Below are 22614 nucleotides of genomic sequence, written 5' to 3'. Positions count from 1 at the left end.
CTATTGGCATACTGAGACCCAAGACTCCAACGAGACAGAACTGCATTCTGGCCATCATCCCCTGCAGCTGGTTACAGAAGTCTCAGGTTGGGTCTTGGTTGTGCAATGCTCCCAAGAGGATCTGGGTCCTGGTGTAATCCAGCGTTATGGTGTAGGTAATGAGAAGACTGCCAGCTTCACACCATCTCTAAACCCAGGCATCATAACAGAAAGAATCAAGGTCTACTTGGGAGGAGGAGGAGAAGCAAGGAGATACCACTCTTTCTGCATTTAGGATTGGTCCTTCCATGTTAACTAAGAAAAATCCCGCTAAGTCTGAATGCAGGCAATGAATAAAGATGAACATTTGTGTCTGCCTTAGCCTCAATAAAGATATGAAGTGGAAATTATCCTTTTAGGGCACTCATGCACTCCATCTTAAACAATACATTAAGTTCATACTTGGCTTTCAGTTTGTTTTCTACAGCAGAAACAATGAAGGCACACCAAGTACTGACACATTGTAAACTTGTACTTAGGGTACCACCTAGTGGTGACACAGCAACAGTGAACACAAGTGCAGAGAAAATAGGCATCCTGATTTAGAAGTCTCAACAGATGACAGAGAATGGATTTTATCTAAACGTTAAAAGAATAGGCTACTCCAACAAACAAGAGTAAATTTCAGAGACCTATTTTCTCTCCACATGAGCATAGCATAATAAGGTGCCAGAAACTGAGCAATTGATGTTTATGAACTCAGAAAACTTAAAACTGCCATTCTCTGACAACTCAAATTCAAGTAAACACACAGAAAAAAAATCAATAAGAACTTATCAGGCAAATGAGAAGAGGGAATAAAGTAACAAAATCCAAACAAATCCTTGAGCTGGAAATCATGCTAAATGATACGAAAAATGTGACAGAAGGCATCAACAGTGGAACAGATCAAAGTTCAGAGACAGGCTATGGGAAAATACAGTCACAGGGGCGAACAAAGGGCTAAGATGAAAGGAAGACATCGCAAAAGATGAACTGTTAGGTTACCAGACTGAATCATACTTGAGAAGCCACAGCAGTAGAAAGTTTATTCAAAGACAATAACAGAAGACCTCTAAACTCAGAAACAAATTCAAATAGCTAAATACAGAAAGCTCAAAAGTTACAAGACAAATTCACAGTTTGGGTTTAAGAGAGAGGAAATATTAAAAAGAGGTAAAATAAAGTATCAAAAATTCAAAATGCAGAAAGAGTCAGAATGCAAGCATACTGTTTTATTTGAAAATAAGACAGGAATTACAAAGGAAACAAAAACAAAACAAAACAAAAAAACCCAAACAAGTTATATAATGGTTATAGGAAATCCGGATATGAAGAATGACATTAAATTTAAACCAATTAAATCCTCCAAGTAAAACACAGAGCAACAAGGAGAGCTGGAGGGCTGGCAAACCCTGCAATTACCCGGGTTCAGAAACAGGTTTGAGTTCAATATCTACCTCATCAATGATCTGCAAGAGCATGTGAAGCGGCCAGTCCAGCAGACCCAAAACTGCAAAATCTCCATGACATAGGGCAACAACAGGATATTCAATAGGAGTCCCAGTGAGGGCCCAGCACTGATAGTGTAGCAGAAACCAGAGGCCTCGAATCAGATCAATGATCTTTGCAAAGAACACTTGCAAATAAAGATATATAGACAAAAGGGTTTATTACGCAACTCATTGTGTCACACTACAGATTCTAGGACAAGATTGATTTTTTTCCTCATTTTTCTTCTTTCCTATTTTTCTCTCTTAAATTTTATTTTTGGGAGACTGCAAAGGCAGAAGGCAGATAGGAAGGGACAGGGAAATGAATGGAATTGAGATACATGATATGAAAGACACAAAGAATAAATAAAAAGAAATTTAAACAAATAAACAACAACAAATGCCTGGGTAATAATCTAATGAACACACATGAAAAAATACTTCCTACCAAAATATTAATTCACTAGCATATAAAAAATGATCACTACCATTAAGTGATATTCATGTCAGAAATGCAAGGATGGTTTAATGCACCCAAATCAATAAACATGATATAACACATAAATAGAATGAAAACTCTAACTATCTAATTAGACGAAAACCAAAGCAAAGCAAAATATTTAACAGAATAAAATACCCCTTAATGAAAGAAAACTCTTAGCAAATTATGTGTCAGGGCATTGTACCTAAATATAATGAAAGCGACACACAACAAACCCATAGATAATATACTAAACAGACAACAGCTAGATTTCCTTCTAAATTGCGATCACTTGCAATTATATGATCTCATTTGTAGAAAACTTCCCAAATTCTACCTCATTTAAGTTAATTTTAAAAACTCAACAAAATTTCCATATGCAAAATGAACATATACAAGTTAGTGGGACTCCTCCATAACAAATAGTGAGTTACAGAATAGACATGGTGGATGCAATCTCATTTTAAAAAGGTAAAAAAAAGTGCCTGCTAATGAAGTTCAACCAAAACCAAAGAGCTCCAAAATGTCTACAAAATACTGATGAGTGACACTGAACATTGAAGGACACACACACATTCACACACACTCATGAAATACATTATGTGTTCATGAAATGGAAAAACAAATACTACTAAAAACCCATGTTGTCCAAAGCAATTTATAGATTCTGTACAATAGTTATCAAATACCAATACATTTTCCATAGAACCAATAAAAACAATACTAAAGTTCATATGAAGCCACAAAATCCTGACCAATTAAAGCAATTTTAGGAAAATAAAAGGTAAGAAACATTACTTGCTTTCAAAATCTATTAGAAGATACAATAATTTGATAATATAGGTGTTGGAACAAAAATAAGACAAAAAGGTGAAACAGAAGAGAGAACCTAGGAGCAAACCCAAATCTACATGAAATTTATTTCCAACAAAAGGTGCTGAGCACAGGTATCAGATAAGGACCAAGAGATGGCCTAAAAGAACATCACATACATACAGAAGAAACTAGACATTTTAAATCATTATACATAAAAATCAACTTAAAATGTATTAAAGACTTAAATATAAGATGTCTAACTATGATAATATTGGACAAAACTACATGAGAAATGTTTTGAGACATTACTTTTGGAAAAGATCCCAAAAGCTTAGAGACAATCTATGGAATGAAAAAAAATGTTTTTTTTCCCAATTCATAGGGTGTTGAAATCCAGAAAATAGAAGAAACTCTAAAATTTCAGTATTAAAAGTATGCAACAAATCTGAACAGATATTTCTTTAAAATGGCAGGGCAGTGAGATCAGAAGAGCTGGTCATGCATTCACAGTCAGGAAGCAGAGAGTGAATGGGAAGTGGGACTGAACTATAAATCTTCAAGACCTGCCCCCAGTGACCACTTCCTCCAGCAAGCCTCACATCTTAAAGAATCTACAAGGATTTCCCAATCAGCACCAGGGCACCAAGTGTTCAGGCACATGCGTCTATGAGGGGTATTTCACAAAGGATAGTAAAGTCCAATGGTTTAAGTGTCCTATTCCAGTTCGTTCTACAACTAGGAAATCCTGGGATAGGCTATATTTTATCAATCTGCTTATTTTTTAACTATTCAATATGTAGTTGAAGAACTTATAAGGGATAATTTTTCTCAGAAGTCTTTTCTACACAAAGTTCAACTTTTCATTAATGCTGGAAATTTCAAGAACTATCATCATCAATGTAAAGCATACCTAGGAGTGCGGTGAGCTTTGGGAGAAGCCCGACTTGTACCATCTTGTTCCTCAGGCCTGTGTCAAACGACAGGTTTAATAAAAGCCGGAGGGTGATATTCAGGAGATCTTCATGCTCACAGGGTATCATTTTCACCAGTTTTTCAACAATATCCATTTCCACCTATAGTAAAAAAATAAAACACATTTACATTAGATTGCAAAATAAGATATAAAAGGTTACACAGCCTGTTTTTATATGAATTAGGAACTATTTCCTAAGTATGTATTAGCTTATATTCTCATTTCAACCTATAAATCAAATTTTTAAGGTGGAAACATGCACTCCTATATCACCCATTCCCTTCCCTCATTTATCTATCTTCAACCTGATAACAAATTGCATTTGATCCTTGAAAACTGCAAGTTGAGCACGACCCACTAATATTCCAGAATTCTACAAGAACAAACAAGGTTTCATTTGGTTTTCAAGAATTCCTACATCTGAAAAGAGTGGACAAATAAAACAAGTAGTATATACACAATGTGATAAACAAGTAGTATATATACAATATGATAAACAAGTAGTATATATACAATGTGATAAACAAGTAGTATATATACAATGTGATAAACAAGTAGTATATATACAATGTGATAAACAAGTAGTATATGTACAATGTGATAAACAAGTAGTATATATACAATGTGATAAACAAGTAGTATATATACAATGTGATAAACAAGTAGTATATATATATATACACAATGTGATAAACAAGTAGTATATATATATATATATATACAATGTGATAAACAAGTAGTATATATATATACACAATGTGATAAACAAGTAGTATATATATATACAATGTGATAAACAAGTAGTATATATATATATACAATGTGATAAACAAGTAGTATATATATATACACAATGTGATAAACAAGTAGTATATATATATACAATGTGATAAACAAGTAGTATATATATATACAATGTGATAAACAAGTAGTATATATATATATACACAATGTGATAAACAAGTAGTATATATATACAATGTGATAAACAAGTAGTATATATACAATGTGATAAACAAGTAGTATATATATGTATATGTATATATATATATACACACAATGTGATAAACAAGTAGTAAATACAGAATGTGATAAACAAGTAGTAAATACAGAATGTGATAAACAAGTAGTATATCTACAATGTGATCCTTTGCTCTCTCAGGGTAAAATCAGGAAGCTAGAGTAACTACATGTATTGAGGCACATAATGTGTAGCTTAGTTCTAAAATACTAATTTCATAAGATGCTGTCACATATAAGGGCATTTCTCCCACATAAAACTGGAACATGTGTATCTAAAGTAAAAATCTGAATAAGATTAAACACTTGTAATAACTCTGAATGAGAAATTAGCTTTGTTGAACCTCATTATTTTCTTCCCCAATAAAACTGATGTATGATGAGATGTACTGCTTTCTATCTTCTGATTCTATATTACTGGATTTAAATGTAAATGAAAACTAATGTTGAGATATATCTAGTAGGTTGACCACTTCAAGGTTGATCATACTTAATTAAATATAAGCATTTGGGCTAAACTGCATACACTAAAATCAGAAATGCAAGATGTAAAATAGTTAAACACCAAATGAACCTGAATTTTAAGCTATTATTTTTAAGATATCATGTGTGTCTATTCTATGTCATATTAGACAATACTTTTATCTAGAAAGATGCAATTATCTAGAAGAGTGATGATACTGGCTATATTTCCTAATGAAGCTGTTACAATTACTATAAATTACCTTAGTAGGGATTAAAAATGTTTACAGTTTATCAGAATATATTAACTTAAAAACAGCTAATATCGACCATTTGAAATAGCTTTGTACGTTACCATGTCGTTTTTATTCTCCATAAAAATACTGAGTTTCTTTAAGAATGACACAACTAGAATGAGCAGCTCAAAATTGTCCCGATCAAGAGCCTTCACCAACATGTGGACTATATTCTTGTTCCTCATCTTCAGTTCTGTACGTGTGTCCTCAGCAAGATTCAAAAGTAAATAGAGAGCAACTGAGAAAGCAAACACATGAGAGGTGAATGGCTGGCGTATTGAATCAATAATTTAAAAAATCAGTTCTACTTACCAAGGTCATGGACACAGTTCTAAAAAGGTTCTATATTACTTTAAAATTTTAACATAATTAAAACATTCAAACTTTATCAAATGAGATATGGATATTATAAAACACAGGATATTCCTTTAATTAATCTACTTTATTAAGGTTTTAGTTAACACACAATATATTAAACTTCATTATGTATTTTCAAATTTCCTTTGTTTTTGCTAATCCTCCTCACTCTGCAGCATACCCAAACCACCTTGTGCCCAGTAGCCTCATTTCTGCTGCTATGTCACATGTTCTGTGTGCACTATATTCTTATGAAGCCAAGACCATAAGAACGAGTCTAATGGTTTGCACTCTCCAGAAGCTTCGAGTTTAATAGTAAACAAATGACGAAGATTTATAAATAGGCAAATAATAAACAAGGGGAATAACTTTATACATACAAAAATAAGGAGTTATCATTAAACAAAATTTTAATCTCCAACAGCTTCTTGCCACCCTAGGGATACATTTGACACATCTGAGGATACGAAAGTATCTATTTCTCACATTTAATCACATCTTCTGTTAGTCACTACAAGAGTCAAGAAGTACAACTGTTATGTCAGATGGTGCTAAGGGCAAGCTCTACTAGTTCTAAGTACAGTTTCCTTTAGAGGCCTGCAATAATGACGTCAGTTCCCTACAGAAACTCCACAGTCTTTTCTTTTTTTTTTTTTTTTTTTTTTTTTTTTTTTTAATTTATTTATTTATTTATTTATTTATTAAAGATTTCTGTCCCTTCCCCGCCACCGCCTCCCATTTCCCTCCCCCTCCCCCAATTAAGTCTCCCCCCAGCCTGAAAAGCAATCAGGGTTCCCTGGCCTGTGGGAAGTCCAAGGAACCCCCACCTCCATCCAGGTCTAGTAAGTTGAGCATCCAAACTGCCTAGGCTCCCACAAAGCCAGTGCGTGCAGTAGGATCAGAAATCCTGAGTGAGGTAAAACACAGTCTTTTCTGAAAGTGAGAATTGCATGATCCACTGGCAGGTAGTAGTTTTCATTGCCTTGATAGGAAGTTTCATAGTAATACTTTAAAGATCTTTTTCTGTCAAAATTATGTATATTATTGATGAATATAATCCTTTTGCCTTCTCTTTAAAGTCTGAATGTTACTCATTATTCTAACATTTTATCTATGATTCTGTCTGTTTAGACAGGAGTTCACCATTAGCCCATGCTGGCTCTGAACTTGTGATATTCCCATCTAAGTTTCCCCAATGCTAGAGTCACTGGTGTGCAACACCTTCCCCAGTCCTCTTTTAATAGTTCTTATCATCCACCTTGAAACCTTTGTGCAAAGAAGATGGAAATATATACATGTGCTTAAATATATTAATGTAAGTTGATAAATATCTACTTAGCAAATATTTACAACAGAAAGGCAAATGATATGTGCCTGTCTGACAGATATTATACTACTTAACAAAAATAAACAACTCATTTTAATTCTAAAATATTTATAAGCAAAATAAGATAAACATCTTAAAGATGGGAAATACATAACTTAAGCAACTTTCCCTGTCTACACAGGTAGGAGGCAGCAGAACTAAATGAAAACACAAGCTCAGCGGAGTCTCAAGCTCAGTCATCTATGCTGCTGCATTATGCCAAGCTTCCATGTAAGATAATGCAAGACTTTAAAGCTATGCTGAGAGCATACAGAAACCTTCTGTAAAGTAGACATAGTAAGTTGAACAGTGCCTACCTAAAATTTAATAGGACCTTAGCATTGGGTTTTATCTGGAAAAATCAACTTTGCAACTGTAGTACATAAAATGATGCAATAATGAATTAAGAGATACTCTTAATCCAGTAGTTGAAGCCCTAGTTGAAGATGAAAGCAGGCACTGGAGTGATTAGCAACAAGCCAAGAAATATCAGACAGTTGAGAAATGCTAACATGACAGAGAGGTAATAAGCAATTCTTCTCTAGAACCAGCAGAAGAAACATGATCCTGAGATCACGCTGATTTTGGCCTTCTAGCCTTCAGAACTGTGAGAGAATAATTTCCATGGTTTTAAGAAAGCCACTTTGAACTACTTCATTACAGTAGGCATTGGCCTTAAATTGTCATAGAAACAAACAACAAAAGATTAGAATACACAAACTCAGTTTTTCACAATAATAGACATCAAATAATGAAATATAGAGTAATCTGAGAGGTAGGAAACAAAGGAAATAGCCATGTGACTGCAGAGAAAGCTGTCTGGGGAGTTTCTACATCACCACACCAGAAAGAAGTCAGGCAAAACCCAACCAATCTCTAAGCAAAGCTAATGGACTGAAGGGTCTGATGGAAGCCAAGAGTTCACAAAGAAAAGCATTGGAAATCAAACTGTGTTCTCTAGAAAGGCAGCCAGTGTTCCATTAATCCAACTCTCTAGCCCTAATAGGGTAAATTTTCCAACATCAACAGAGTACAAGGAAATGTTTTCCCTAGAATTCCAAACCCCATTAAAATATTTTAAAAGAAAGAAAAAGATATTTCCAAATGTCAAAAGATTAAACAAAAATAAACATTTTTACCAGTGAACCTTGATTTATAAAGATTAAAGGAAATCCCTTAGACAAAAATTAAGAGCAGAAAGGAATATATGTCCACAAATTAATAAAATCAATGGAAATGATCACTATACATATCAATGTTTAAACTCATTTCTATATTATAAAATGTCAAAATTAAATATAAGATTTATAATGTAACAGATTTTACATTTGAAAAAAAGAGAAAAATGTTTTCTGTTTGCTTGTATTTGTGTTCTGAGGCAGAGCCTTACTAAGGAGCCCAGGTTGACCTTAAATCTGTAATCTTCCTGCAGTATCTTCCTAAGGGGTAGGATTACAAGTACCTGCCATCACATGCAGTCAGAAAAAAATAGCTTTATTCACTAAATAAATGAGATATCACTTGACAGAAAAGTTAATATGAGACAAGTTAATGATGTACACTTGAATACAGACAACTGAAAACTAAACCTCATGGCATGTAGCAGGCTGCATATTCAAGTGTACATATGACCTTCACTGAGAAAGACTATTTTCCAGACTATAAAATAAGACTCAGTAAGTCTCAGAGGAGTGAAAGCATAGAAAACATATTTTCTGATGATAGTGAAATTAAAGATTAATGATACTAAGATTTCTAGAAAAGCCCTACTTATATGGACAAAATACTGCTGTGTAAATAACCTATGGGTTAAAAACAAACAAAAATAAAATGGACATTAACTTCAACTAAATAAAATTACAAATGAAAACAAAACAGTTAAAAATATGTGGGTTGCTGACAGAAGGAACATTTGTGTTCTAGAACCAAAAAAGTAACCTCAGTTTCCATAGAAAAACAACAAAATGGAGCAAATTAAACCCCAAATATGCTAAAGAAATGATCATCTTGTGCTGTAGTCTTTAAATGACTGTGTTGAAGGCAACTATTTTAAGTTGATTTTAGAACACTTGATGCCCTACACATGATGTGGGATTCCCCTCTGTATGCTGTGATACTATTGGTTAATAAAGAAACTACTCTGGGCCTATAGACAGGGCAGAATAGAGCTAGGTAGAAAAACTAAACTAAATGCTGAGAGAAAGAAGGTGGAGTCATGAGAAGCCATGGAGCCGCCAGTCGGAACTTTGCCAGTAGGCCATGAGCCTCATGGTAAAATATAAAATAATAGAAATTGGTTAACCAAAGATATAAGAGCTAGCTAGCAATATGCTTAAGTGATTGGCCAAGCAGTGATTTAAATAATATAGTTTCTGTGTGGTTGAGTCTGAGTGGCCAGAAACACACAAGTGGCCTCCACCAACATACACATCTGACTAGAAACATGTACAGTTGTGCATGTAAAATTCACGTATTACATAAAATTAACTAAGTTAAAAATACATGTAAAGTTCACCCATGCAAAGCAGGCAAGAGCTGTGGCTCAGAACAATGCACCTGTAGCAGCCATATGTAGCTCAAGGAGAGATCGCCTCAGCCACCTGAACTAACAGCACATCAGGCCAGAATATGCCCTGCTTCCCTCTGACCATGGACCAGGATAAAAAGTCTGAGCTAACTCTGAGGACAAAAAGACTCAAGATGCCACAACACCTGTATGAGAATGTGAGACTACTCCTACATAAAAACAATATAAGCCTTTTAAAGATTGAGAGCCATTAGATATTTATTAGCATGTATCCAAATTCTTATTTTTCAAAATAGTTTTATTTTTTATTGCTGTGTTCTTTGTAAAGCCTTCTAGCTAACCAGTGTGTATTATCTTATAGTTGTGTATCTATAAAGTCTTAGAAGTAAACTGTTAACATTCTACAGGACTACAGCATCTGACAAGGGAGCCTAAACATTTCTGAAATGCTATGACATTTCCTACAGGAAAAGAAGAATGAACTTCAGATAAACCTGTCTTAAGAGCCATATCTTCTATATTTCATTGCTTAAATTGGGCCTAAAGGGCTTATTGGCACTAACTCCTTGACATCTTTCCCCAGTGTGGGTCCAAATCAGACCAACCAGGATCAGTCTTTCCCTAGCATTGTGGAACAATGGAGAACAAAGCATCAGACGGTTAATCAACAATGTCTTCAGAAAGTACTGAGAGAATAGTGTTAGGGAGACCATCAGAACTGAAATAGTCCTAGTGGGCATGGAACCCACCTCAGGAAAACTCAAACAAAAGGATCATAATTTTGAGGCCAGCCTAGGATTTATGATAAGACCCTTTCTCAAACCAACAAGATGGAATTGCTTGTGCCAACCTTCCAAAAATAACTAAAAGTCTGAGGTTATGAAAAATGGCTCTTACACATGGTTACCTGGTACTAATGAAAACCACTCTAACCTCAGTCCCTAGCTGCATCTGCATATTTGTTTCAGACATGTTTATGTTCCCCTCAAGATTAAGGAGCTAAAACATGAAGTGGGGAAATATCAGAAGTCTGACAGGAATGATGATGTTCTAAAGAGATAGAAGCAGTCTGCTGAACAGTGAACCCCAAAGAAATGGGAATTTGCTCAGGAATCTATGCTGAAAGAAGGAAAAGGTTACAGCCAGAGGGGGACCTTGTTTCTGAAAAAGGGACTTATTCTACACAGTTCTAAGGACTTCTCAGATCACCGTACAGGGTAAGACTGAAGCCCAGACAAGGATAGGTCAGTAGTGGGATGGACCCCACCCTGACCAGGAATGCTTAGATGTGCAAATTTTTGACCCTCTGTTTAGATATTGATTTTACTTCAGAATACCAAAAAAATACTTGATTGGTTCTCCCTAGCTCTTTGCTCCTCTTCCCCATGTGACCGCATTGAATATGTCTTTTTTTCTGCTTTATACTTAAAACAAAGTTATGTAAAAACTTTTCTATAATCAGAGCACTGTGCTACCAGCAATAAACTACACAAAAGTGATGGACAGAAGAGGACAGGGTGCCAAGCAGACATGCACATCTATGTGCAAGTAGTCTTAGAAACAAACAGGTGCAGGAATAGCAACACATTCATAAGCAAAACAAACAAAGAGCTGATTCATTCAAATGTATTCAAAATGCATCACTGACTTAATTGCAAACGCTGAAGTGATAGAACTTCTAGAACAAAACATAGCTGAAAATCATTGTACACTCCAGTTAGGTACAATGTTTTAGATGCAATGTCAAAAAACATGATCCATAAAAAGACTAAACAAATTATAACTCACAAAAATTAGAAATGCCGATTTTCAAAAGACATAATTTAGTGAGTAAAAAGCTATAACCACAGACTGAAAGTCTTTGTAAATCATGTATTTTATAAAGGCTTGTATAAAACAGATCATATAATCACACACACACACATACATATAATGCATATACATATATGCATAGAGAACAATCCCACTAAGGACTGAACAAAAGACATGAAAGGATATTTCAACAAAAGATATAGAGATCATTATATGAAGAGACTCTTGACCTAAATAATGGGCAGGTAAATTAAAATCAAAACTATAATACATTATAAGTTAACTAAAATTAATAAGATTGAATCATGTCAGTCTTTTTTTTCTTCCGTCTTTCCTTTCCTCTCTCTTTTTTCCCCGTGTTTATGTTTGCTTTTTTTTTTCTTTATGATAGTAGAAGTTTAATAATCGTCATACTTACAGAGAAATGATATTTTATCATTTTGGTAAAGAGTCCTAAAAGTGTTTGATATGCCCTGTTAAGTTTTAGACATTGCAACACTGCACAGCTTATTTCTTCTGTAAAACTGTTGAATAATGTAAACATTATGTACTCAAAAATAGTTCCTATGACTGAGAGAAATTATGAACAATTTGATAGAGGAAGATACTTCATCCTTTGCAAGTTTCATAAAAGCAGCACATTATTTGCTAGAAGGGATATGAATGGTTCAGAAACATGGCCAAGAATTTGAAACATTCCAAAGTTTAGCAAGCACCTCTGTGCTTTTTTTTTTTCAAACTATGGCATTTGAAAATCTTAGAAATATATTCTCTTGAAAATATTCTTTTGGCAATTCTTTGAATACATTAATGTCTTTCATAAATATCTTTAGGCTTAGCATTGAAAAAGTAACATTTTACTGACTAGGGGATATTACATATGAGAATAGGGCTTACAGGTATATCAGGAGATGAATGGAAAAGAAAACCTACAAAAAGAGACTTGGTCCAAAAAATTCTGTGATTACATCCATATCTAATGTCCTGTTCTGCTAATTTTTTTTTTCTGCTAATTTAATGTTTTAAATAATAAAAGAAAAGAAACATCAGAGATTTTGATCGTTTCCTAAAGGAAATAGTAAAATTCTGATAATAGTAAAATTCTCATAATTGTAAGTCTGCTACTGTTAAGAACTGCAGTGAAAATATCTGTGTTTTCTGATGGTCTTAGTTGACCCCTGTGACCACCAAAGGGACAGAGACCCACAAGTTGAGAAAGACTGTCCTAAGTTTTAACATTCCTAAAGCATAGAGAGACTTAAGGAGTTTCTTTGCAGGAAGTAATGAATCACTTCAGGGGGACTGATTGATGAATGGCTTCATAAGAGTCAAGAATTATGACAACAGTCTAGTTTTAGCCATATACCACAAAGAAAAAATAGATATATTAACCACTCTATTTATGCTGGTTTAAAAAGGAATAATGGATTAATCCATATTAGTTCAACTAAAATATTCTTACCCAAATAATTGGGTTAGAGATAGAAGTGTTAATTGAAGTAATAACAATGAAGATAACATAAAATGTATTTAGAATTATTGTTGTAATAACAAGTACTCTGACATAAAATGTCTGCTACCACACACAAGTTGAAAATAACTGTACTCTAATTCTACCTGATAAAAATTATAAAATTCAAATGGGTTATTGAAATAGACTTCAGCATCCTGTAAATATCCACCTATATTTATTAATGACAAACTTCTCTGAGCTTGTATGCTGCATTTGAAGTATTAGACAATCACACTATGAAGACATTTAAAAATTACATAAAATTACAAGACAAAAGGTATTTTTTAAAAAAATCAGCAGCTCTTATTAAAAAGTCCATCAAATATTGTTAAATTTTCTAAGAAATATCATAAAATTATGTCTTATGGTACTTTTTTATATATTTTTTTATTGAGAAAAGGAAAAAAAAAGTTTCCCCCTCCTCCCAGCCTCCCATTTCCCTCCCCCTCCTCCCACTCTTCTCCCCCTCCCCCTACTCCTCTCCCCCTCCCTCTCCAGTCCAAAGAGCAGTCAGGGTTCCCTGCCCTGTGGAAAGTCCAAGGTCCTCCCCCCTCCGTCCATGTCTAGGAAGGTAAACATCCAAACTGGCTAGGCTCCCACAAAGCCAGAACATGAAGTAGGATCAAAACCCCATGCCATTGTCCTTGGCTTCTCATCAGCCCTCATTGTTTGCCATGTTCAGAGAGTCCGGTTTTATCCCATGCTTTTTCAGTCATAGTCCAGCTGGCCTTGGTGAGCTCCCAATAGATCAGCCCCACTATTTCAGTGGGTGGGTGCACCCCTCGTGGTCCTGACTTCCTTGCTCCTCTTTTCCCCCCTTCTGCTCCTCATTGGGACCTTGGGAGCTCAGTCCGGTGCTCCAGTGTGGGCCTCTGTCTCTATCTCCATCCATCACCAGATGAAGGTTCTATGGTGATATGCAAGATATTCGTCAGTATTGCTATAGGATAGGGTCGTTTCAGGTTCCCTATCCTCATCTGCCCAAGGAACTAACTGGGGACATCGCCTTGGGCTCCTGGGAGCCACTCTAGGTTCAAGTCTCTTGCCAGCCCTAAGGTGGCTCCCTTAACTAAGAATTGTGCTTCCGTGCTCCCCTATCCAACCTTCCTTTATCACAATCATCCTGTTTCCCCAAGTTCCCCCCATCCTCCCCTTCTCACTTTTCTCTCCCCATCTCCCCTTACCCCCAACCCACCCCAACCCCCAAGTTCCCACTTTCCTCCCTGGCAATTTGTCTACTTCCCATAGGCAAGAGAATAACTATATGTTTTTCCTTGGGTTCACCTTCTTATTTAGCTTCTTTAGGGTCACCAATTGTAGACTCCGTGACCTTTATTTATGACTAGAAACCAATTATGAGTGAGTACATCCCATGTTCCTCTTTTTGGGTCTGGCTTACCTCACTCAGGATAGTGTTTTCTATTTCCATCCATTTGCATGCAAAAATCGAGAAGTCATTGTTTTTTACCGCAGCGTAGTACTCTAGTGTGTATATATTCCACACTTTCTTCATCCATTCTTCCATTGAAGGACATCTAGGTTGTTTCCAGGATCTGGCTATTACAAATAATACTGCTATGAACATAGTTGAACAAATGCTTTTGTCATATGATAGGGCATCTCTTGGGTATATTCCCAAGAGTGGTATGGCTGGGTCCAGGGGTAGGTTGATCCCGAATTTCCTGAGAAACCGAAACACTGATTTCCAAAGTGGTTGCACAAGATTGCATTCCCACCAGCAATGGATGAGTGTACCCCTTCCTCCACAGCCTCTCCAGCAAAGGCTATCATTGGTGTTTTTGATTTAAGCCATTCTGACAGGTGTAAGATGATATCTCAAAGTGGTTTTGATTTGCATCTCCCTGATTGCTTAGGAGGTTGAGCATGACCTTAAGTGTCTTTTAGCCATTTGAACTTCTTCTGTTGAGAATTCTCTGTTCAGTTCAGTGCTCCACTTTTTAATTGGGTTAATTAGCATTTTAAAGTCTAGTTTCTTGAGTTCTCTATATATTTTGGAGATCAGACCTTTGTCTCTTGCGGGGTTGGTAAAGATCTTCTCCCAGTCAGTAGGTTGCCTTTTTGTCTTAGTGACAGTGTCCTTTGCTTTACAGAAGCTTCTCAGTTTAAGTAGGTCCCATTTATTCAATGTTGCCCTTAATGTCTGTGCTGCTGGGGTTATACATAGGAAGCAATCTCCTGTGCCCATCTGTTGTAGGGTATTTCCCACTTTCTCTTCTATCAGGTTCAGTGTGTTCAGACTGATATTGAGGTCTTTAATCCATTTGGACTTGAATTTTGTGCATGGTGATAGATATGGGTCTATTTTTATTCTTCTACAGGTTGACATCCAGTTGTGCCAGCACCATTTGTTAAAGATGCTTTCTTTCTTCCATTGTATACTTTTAGCTCCTTTATCGAAAATGAGGTGTTCATAGATTTGTGGGTTAAAATCCGGGTCTTCTATACGATTCCATTGGTCGACTTCTCTGTTTTTATGCCAGTACCACACTGTTTTCATTACTGTAGCTCTGTAATAGAGTTTGAAGTCAGGGATGGTAATGTCTCCAGAAGATCCTTTATTGTATAGGATTGTTTTGGCTATCCTGGGTTTTTTGTTTTTCCATATAAAGTTGATTATTGTCCTCTCAAGATCTGTGAAGAATTTTGATGGGACCTTGATGGGGATTGCATTGAATCTATAAATTGCCTTTGGTAGAAATGCCATTTTTACTATGTTGATCCTCCCAATCCAAGAGCAGGGGAGGTCCTTCCATTTTCTGGTATCCTCTTCAATTTCTTTCTTCAATGCCTTAAAGTTCTTGTCAAATAGATCTTTTACTTCCTTGGTTAGAGTTACCCCAAGATATTTTATGCTGTTTGTGGCTATCGTGAAAGGTGAAGCTTCTCTGAATTCCCTCTCTGCTTCCATATCCTTTGTGTATAAGAGGGCAACTGATTTTTTGGAGTTGATCTTGTATCCTGCCACATTACTAAAGCTGTTTATCAGCTGTAAAAGTTCTTTGGTGGAGTTTTGGGGGTCGCTTATGTAGACTATCATATCATCTGCAAATAACGAAAGTTTAACTTCTTCCTTTCCAATTCGAATCCCCTTGATCCCATTATGTTGTCTTATTGCTATTGCTAGAACTTCAAGCACTATATTGAAGAGGTATGGCGAGAGTGGACAGCCTTGTCGTGTTCCTGAGTTTAGTAGGATGGCTTTGAGTTTCTCTCCGTTTAATTTGATGTTAGCTGTCGGCTTGCTGTATATTGCTTTTATTATATTTAGGTATGACCCTTGTATCCCTAATCTCTCCAAGACTTTTATCATAAAGGGATGTTGAATTTTGTCAAATGCTTTTTCAGCATCTAATGAAATGATCATATGGTTTTCTTTCTTTCAGTTTATTTATATGATGGATTACATTGATAGATTTTCTTATGTTGAACCAGCCCTGCATCTCTGGCATGAAGCCTACTTGATCATAATGGATAATTTTCCTAATGTGTTCTTGGATACAGTTTGCCAGTATTTTGTTGAGGATTTTTGCGTCGATATTCACGAGTGAGATTGGCCTGTAATTCTCTTTCTTGGTTGAGTCTTTGTGTGGTTTTGGTATCAGAGTGACTGTAGCTTCATAAAAGGAATTTGGCAATGACTCTTCTGTTTCTATATTGTGAAATACATTAAGAAGTATAGGTATTAGGTCTTCTTGGAAGTTCTGGTAGAATTCCGCATTGAAACCATCTGGTCCTGGGCTTTTTTTGGTAGGGAGGTTTTTGATAACAGCTTCTAATTCTTCGCGACTAACAGGTCTATTTAGGTTGTTCACCTGGTCCTGGTTTAACTTTGGTATACGGTATTTATCTAAAAAAGTGTCCATTTGTTTTACATTTTCCAGTTTTGTGGCATACAGGCTTTTGTAGTAAGATCTAACGATTCTCTGAATTTCCTCTGTGTCTGTGGTTATGTCCCCCTTTTCATTTCTGATCCTATTAATTTGCATATTCTCTTTCTGCCATTTGATTAGTTTGGATAGGGGTTTATCAATCTTGTTGATTTTCTCCAGGAACCAGCTTTTTGTTTCATCAATTCTTTGGATTGTTTTCTGTGTTTCTATTTTGTTGATTTCAGCCCTCAGTTTGATTATTTCCAGTCTTCTACTCCTCCTAGGTGAGTCTGCTTCTTTTTTTTTCTAGAGCTTTCAGGTGGGCTGTGAAGTCTCCAATGTGTGCTTTTTCTGTTTTCTTTAAGTGGGCACTATGAACTTTCCTCTCAGGACTGCTTTCATAGTGTCCCATAAGTTCGAGTATGTTGTTTCTTTATTTTCATTGAATTCCAGGAAGACTTTTAATTTCTTTCTTTCTTTCTTCCTTGATCCAGGTGTGGTTCAGTAGTTGACTGTTCAGTTTCCATGAGTTTGTAGGCTTTCTGGGGGTAGCATTGTTGTTGAATTCTAACTTTAATCCATGGTGATCTGATAAGACACAGGAGGTTATGAATATTTTTTTGTAACTGTGTTAGTTTGCTTTGTTACCCAGAATGTGATCAATTTTCGAGAAGGTTCCATGAGCTGCAGAGAAGAACGTATATTCTTTCCTATTTGGGTGGAATGTTCTATAGATGTCTGTTAAATCCATTTGATTCATTACCTCCATTAATTCTCTTATTTCTCTGTTAGGTTTCTGTCTGATTGACCTGTCCATTGGTGAGAGAGGAGTGTTGAAGTCTCCTACTATTAATGTGTGCGGTTTGATGGCAGCCTTGAGTTTTAATAATGTTTCTTTTACGTTCATGAGTGCTTTTATATTAGGGGCATAGATATTCAGGATTGAGACTTCATCCTGATGAATTGTTCCTGTTATGCGTATAAAATGCCCCTCTCCATCTCTTCTGATTGATATGAGTTGAAGTCAACTTTGTTAGAAATTAGTATGGCCACACCTGCTTGTTTCTTAGGTCCATTTGCTTGATAAGCCTTTTCCTAGCCCTTTACTCTGAGTAGGTGCCTGTCTTTGTGGTTAAGGTGTGTTTCTTGTAAACAGCAGAATGTTGGATCCCGTTTTCGTATCCAATCTCTTAGCCTGTGCCTTTTTATAGGTGAGTTGAGCCCATTGACATTAAGTGATATTAATGACCAGTGGTTGTTAATTCCGGTCACTTTTTTAGTAGTAGAGTTTGTGTGTTTCCTTTCTTTGAGTTGTGCTGGTGAAGGGTCTCTAGATGTTTGAGTTATTGCGGTTATTGTTGGACTCCTTGGTTTGTGATTTTCCTTCTATTACTTTCTGTAAGGCTGGATTTGTGGCTACGTATTGTTTAAATTTGTTTTTATCCTGGAAAATTTTGTTTTCTCCATTTATAGTGAACGAAAGCTTGGCTGGGTATAGTAGTCTGGGCTTGCATCCATGGTCTCTTAGTTTCTGCAGTACATCTATCCAGGACCTTCTGGCTTTCATTGTTTCCATAGAGAAATCAGGTGTAAGTCTGATAGGTTTACCTTTATAAGTAACTTGGCCTTTTTCCTTTGCAGCTCTTAATATTCTTTCTTTATTCTGTATGTTTTGTGTTTTGATTATTATATGGCAAGGAGATGTTTTTTTTTTTTTGGTCCAGTCTATTCGGTGTTCTGTATGCTTCTTGAACCTTCAAAGGAATATCCTTCTTTAGGTTGGGAAAGTTTTCTTCTATAATTTTATTAAATATATTTTCTGGACCGTTGAGCTGTACTTCTTCTCCTTCTTCTATCCCAATTATTCTTAGGTTTGGTCTTTTTATTGTGTCCCAGATTTCCTGAATGTTTTGTGATGAGAATTTGTTGGCTTTGCTGTTTTCTTTGATCAGTGTGTTTATTTTCTCTATGTTATCTTCAGTGTCTGAAATTCTTTCTTCTATCTCTTGTAATCTGTTGGTAGTACTTGTCTCTGTATTTCCTGTCCGTTTACCCAGATTTTCCATTTCCATCCTTCCCTCGGTTTGTGTTTTCTTCATTAGTTCCATTTCATTCTTCATGTCTTGAACCACTTCCCTTACCTGTTTGATTGCTTTTTCTTGTTTCTCTTGGTTTTCTTGGGTATCTTTGAGCGCTTTATTCATTTCCTCTACCTTTTTGTTTGTGATCTCTAATTGTTTATGGCAGTTTTTCACCTCCTGTTTAAGGTCTTCTATTATTTTCATATAATTCACTTTTGAGTCGATTTCTTCTAATTCTTCTAGAGTAGGGTGTACAATTCTTCTTATTTCGGGATCTCTGGATTCTGGTGATGTCATGTTGCCTTTCAGGTTGTTGGAGGAATTCTTGCCTTGGCGCCTTCCCATCTCTTCCTTCAAATGGAGCCAGGAGAGACCTGGTGTCTTGGTCCAGTCTTTGCTGTGACTGACTCTCTGGTTGTAACTCTTCAGTGTAGAAGCAGGAACCGTCCAGTCCAGATGGAACTCCTCAGCACCTAAACAGGGCCACCTGGTAGCCCGATGATCCGGGGACAAAAGGAAGAAACTGGGCAGGTGGGACGAGATCCAGGAGTGCACAGACACCCCTGGAGCACAAGCTGAAGGTGCCCGGGCTCCCTTTCGGGGGTCCTTGAGGCCTGCCTGGTAGGCAGGCACTCACCGCTCTGGGTGGGTCGCCTTAGTGTAGGAGCAGAAAACTGTTCCTGCGCAGAGGACCTAGCAGAAAACGCAGGCTTGTGGGGTGGGGGGGTTTCGGGTGTAAGAAAGACAGCCCTGCAGAAGGAGCTGGGGGAGCTATGTTTGCTTTTAAACACAGGTGTAGCCCTGGTCATCCTGGAATTTGCTCTGTAGACCAGGCTGGCTTCAACTCAAGACATCTGCTTGTCCTTGCTGCTGGCTCCTCAGTTCTAGGGTTAAAGCAGTGTGCCACCACTACCCAGCTTATACCAGTCTTTTTCAATAAAGTAATTTGAGACTTTTCTACACGAATGGTTGGAGCACTGGGTAGGAGACTGCAGGGGCCCATTTCTTTGTAATACCAGTCTTCTATGACGCTAAGCTTTGCTTACTATGCCATCTCTAGGGATGGATATAGATGGAGAACATGATGATATCTGCCCGTATAAGGATACTAAAAGGAGCATAGCAATCGCCATAACTGGAAATATTCCAAATGACCATAAACAAGAGAATACAGAGAATTATAATGAGTAACTAAAAGGAAAAATTCCTGATAAATCCAACAACACGGACATGTCTTTATTCTGCCCAAACAAGAAGCTGTGTGATTCCATTTATATCTCTAAATCCAACAACATGGACATGTCCTTATTCTGACCAAGCAAGAAGCTGTGTAATTCCATTTATATCTCTAAAATTACTAGAGAACAAAAGGAAAGAAAAAATGAAGGAGAAACACAAACATATAAGGAAGCTATGGGAATGATGGACATGTCTACTTTGAATATGGTCTCAGTCCTGTAACTATTTTCATACATTGAAATTTACTAAATTGTGTATGTTAATAGTATACAGTTTACTGCCTATTAATCATCTTTCAATAAAACTGTTTAAACAGAACATAAAACATTTGCTTAAAGAAACTATTTTGGTTAGGAATAGAGTTCACTATTTTACATGTTAAAAAATCAGCTTAGAGTTTTAAAATTCTAACAAGACAATTATTTTTAGAGATCTAATGTTATCATGACTGACATTCTAACCCAGGTAAAGTTACTATGTTCTAGTCTCTTTAAACATTTGACATTGACAAGGTGGCTTTTTCTACAACAGTCTGAACTTAACCACTCAACTTCAAATCTTTAAAACAGGCCTGAGGAGACATGGTTCATTAGTAATGTGCCTGCTTAACAGTGCAGACTTTGGTTTGGTTCCTAGTACTGCCAAACCAAATAAAACAACAGTAAAACTTAAAAAATTCAGTATAGTAAGAAAACTTAAGAACTATCAGGGAATAAAAATTTATTCATGTGCTAACATTTCCATGTACAAAGTTCATCAAATAAGCAATGAAATAAACCACAATCCACAGTTCACTCTAAGCCAGGATTTGAATATTCACTTAAAGGATCCATATCATTCTAACTAAACCTTAAGACTTTGCATCTTAATTGACAGCAAAACTATATAATATTAAAGTCTCTTATTACTCAACAAACCCTTAGAAACAGGCTTTATTCTTTATTAAGTGAAAAATATTTTAAAATTTTGTACCAGTTTTCTAGTGTCAGATCTCAAGAAGTGTTCAGGAGCTCATACCTCTCAATAGCTGTTCTTGTTTTACCACAAGTCCCTGGTACTTTTTAAAGGTTTTATCATAATCCTTTCTCAACGTTTGATTTTCAAGGTCTTCGTCAAGTAAAACTCAAGTTAAGGATCACAAGCATGAAGTGAAGAAAACCTCCTGAGAACAGTGCTATTATGTTTTATCTGCAAATTATTATTTATTGAGACAGGGTTTCCTTGTGTAACTCTAACAGACCTAGAACTTACTATGTAGACTAAGATGGCTTCAAACAAATAGAGACCCACCTACCTCTGCCTTTGGAAGCTGCTATTAAAGACACGCGTGCTATCAAGCCTGACTAGAACTTTATTTCTCATCCAACAATTCAACTAGAATCCTAACTGCAGAACTATGCATAATAAGACATATTAGCTAAAGGACCCATAATTGCCTTTAAGTCTTACAAGGATGAACTGTTTGAACTTCACCAAATACTTGGATTCTCAGTAATACAAGCCAATATCTTATGAAAGTTGCCAAGTCTATAACTCACTTAAGCCCATTAAAAATATGACTTACTAAGCCAGGCAGTGTGGTGCACGCCTTTAATCCCAGCACTCGGGAGGCAGAGGCAGGCGGATGTCTGTGAGTTCGAGGCCAGCCTGGTCTACAAGAGCTAGTTCCAGGACAGGAACCAAAAGCTACGGAGAAACCCTGTCTCGAAAAATCAAAAAAAAAAAAATGACTTACTTTAGAGAAATTGATGCAGTTGCTAAGAATAAAAGACTCTATTTAGGCAGACACCTAAAATATGTAGATTAAATTTGAAGCTTTTTAGAAACTTGCTCAGGTTAGAGACTTGAAGAGCAAGAAGCCGGGCAGTGGTGGCGCACGCCTTTAATCCCAGGAGTCAACGCAGAGGCAGACAGATCCCTGTGAGTTTGAGGCCATCCTGGTCTACAGAGAGAGTCCCAGGATGGCCAGGCTTATACAAAGATATCCAATCTCAAAACACCAAAAAATAAAGAGTGGGGAGGGAGGAAAGAGGGAGAGGGAGAGAGGGAGAGAGATTGTTCTAAAGATAAAACAGGACTCTCTGAACATAGCGGACAATGAGGACTACTGAGAACTCAAGAACAATGGCAATGGGTTTCTGATCCTACTGCACGCACTGGCTTTGTGGGAGCCTAGGCAGTTTGGATGCTCAACTTACTAGACCTGGATGGAGGTGGGGGTTCCTTGGACTTCCCACAGGACAGGGAACCCTGATTGCTTTTCGGGCTGG

General features: G+C 36.4%; 1 protein-coding gene across 4 annotated transcripts in view; it reads right to left on the bottom strand.

Moving 5' to 3' along the window:
* Positions 1-22614, bottom strand: part of Kifap3 (kinesin associated protein 3) — a 137886-nt gene that overhangs the window by 89116 nt on the left and 26156 nt on the right. For 2 of the 4 annotated variants that reach the window (XM_075988446.1, XM_075988444.1), the window contains exons 8-10: positions 21362-21460; positions 5619-5797; positions 3719-3881 (exon numbers count right to left, since the gene is read on the bottom strand). In XM_075988446.1, the coding sequence (XP_075844561.1) occupies positions 3719-3881; positions 5619-5797; positions 21362-21460 (441 nt within the window). The remainder of the gene's footprint in view (positions 1-3718; positions 3882-5618; positions 5798-21361; positions 21461-22614) is intronic. The other 2 variants (XM_075988445.1, XM_075988443.1) reach the window with 1 other exon arrangement.

The sequence above is a fragment of the Microtus pennsylvanicus genome, chromosome 10 (assembly GCF_037038515.1).
Source record: "Microtus pennsylvanicus isolate mMicPen1 chromosome 10, mMicPen1.hap1, whole genome shotgun sequence".
In the NCBI taxonomy this organism is placed as follows: Eukaryota; Metazoa; Chordata; class Mammalia; order Rodentia; family Cricetidae; genus Microtus; species Microtus pennsylvanicus.
The sequence above is the reverse complement of the archived record's forward strand: the minus strand, read 5'-3'. Positions and strand labels throughout refer to the sequence as shown.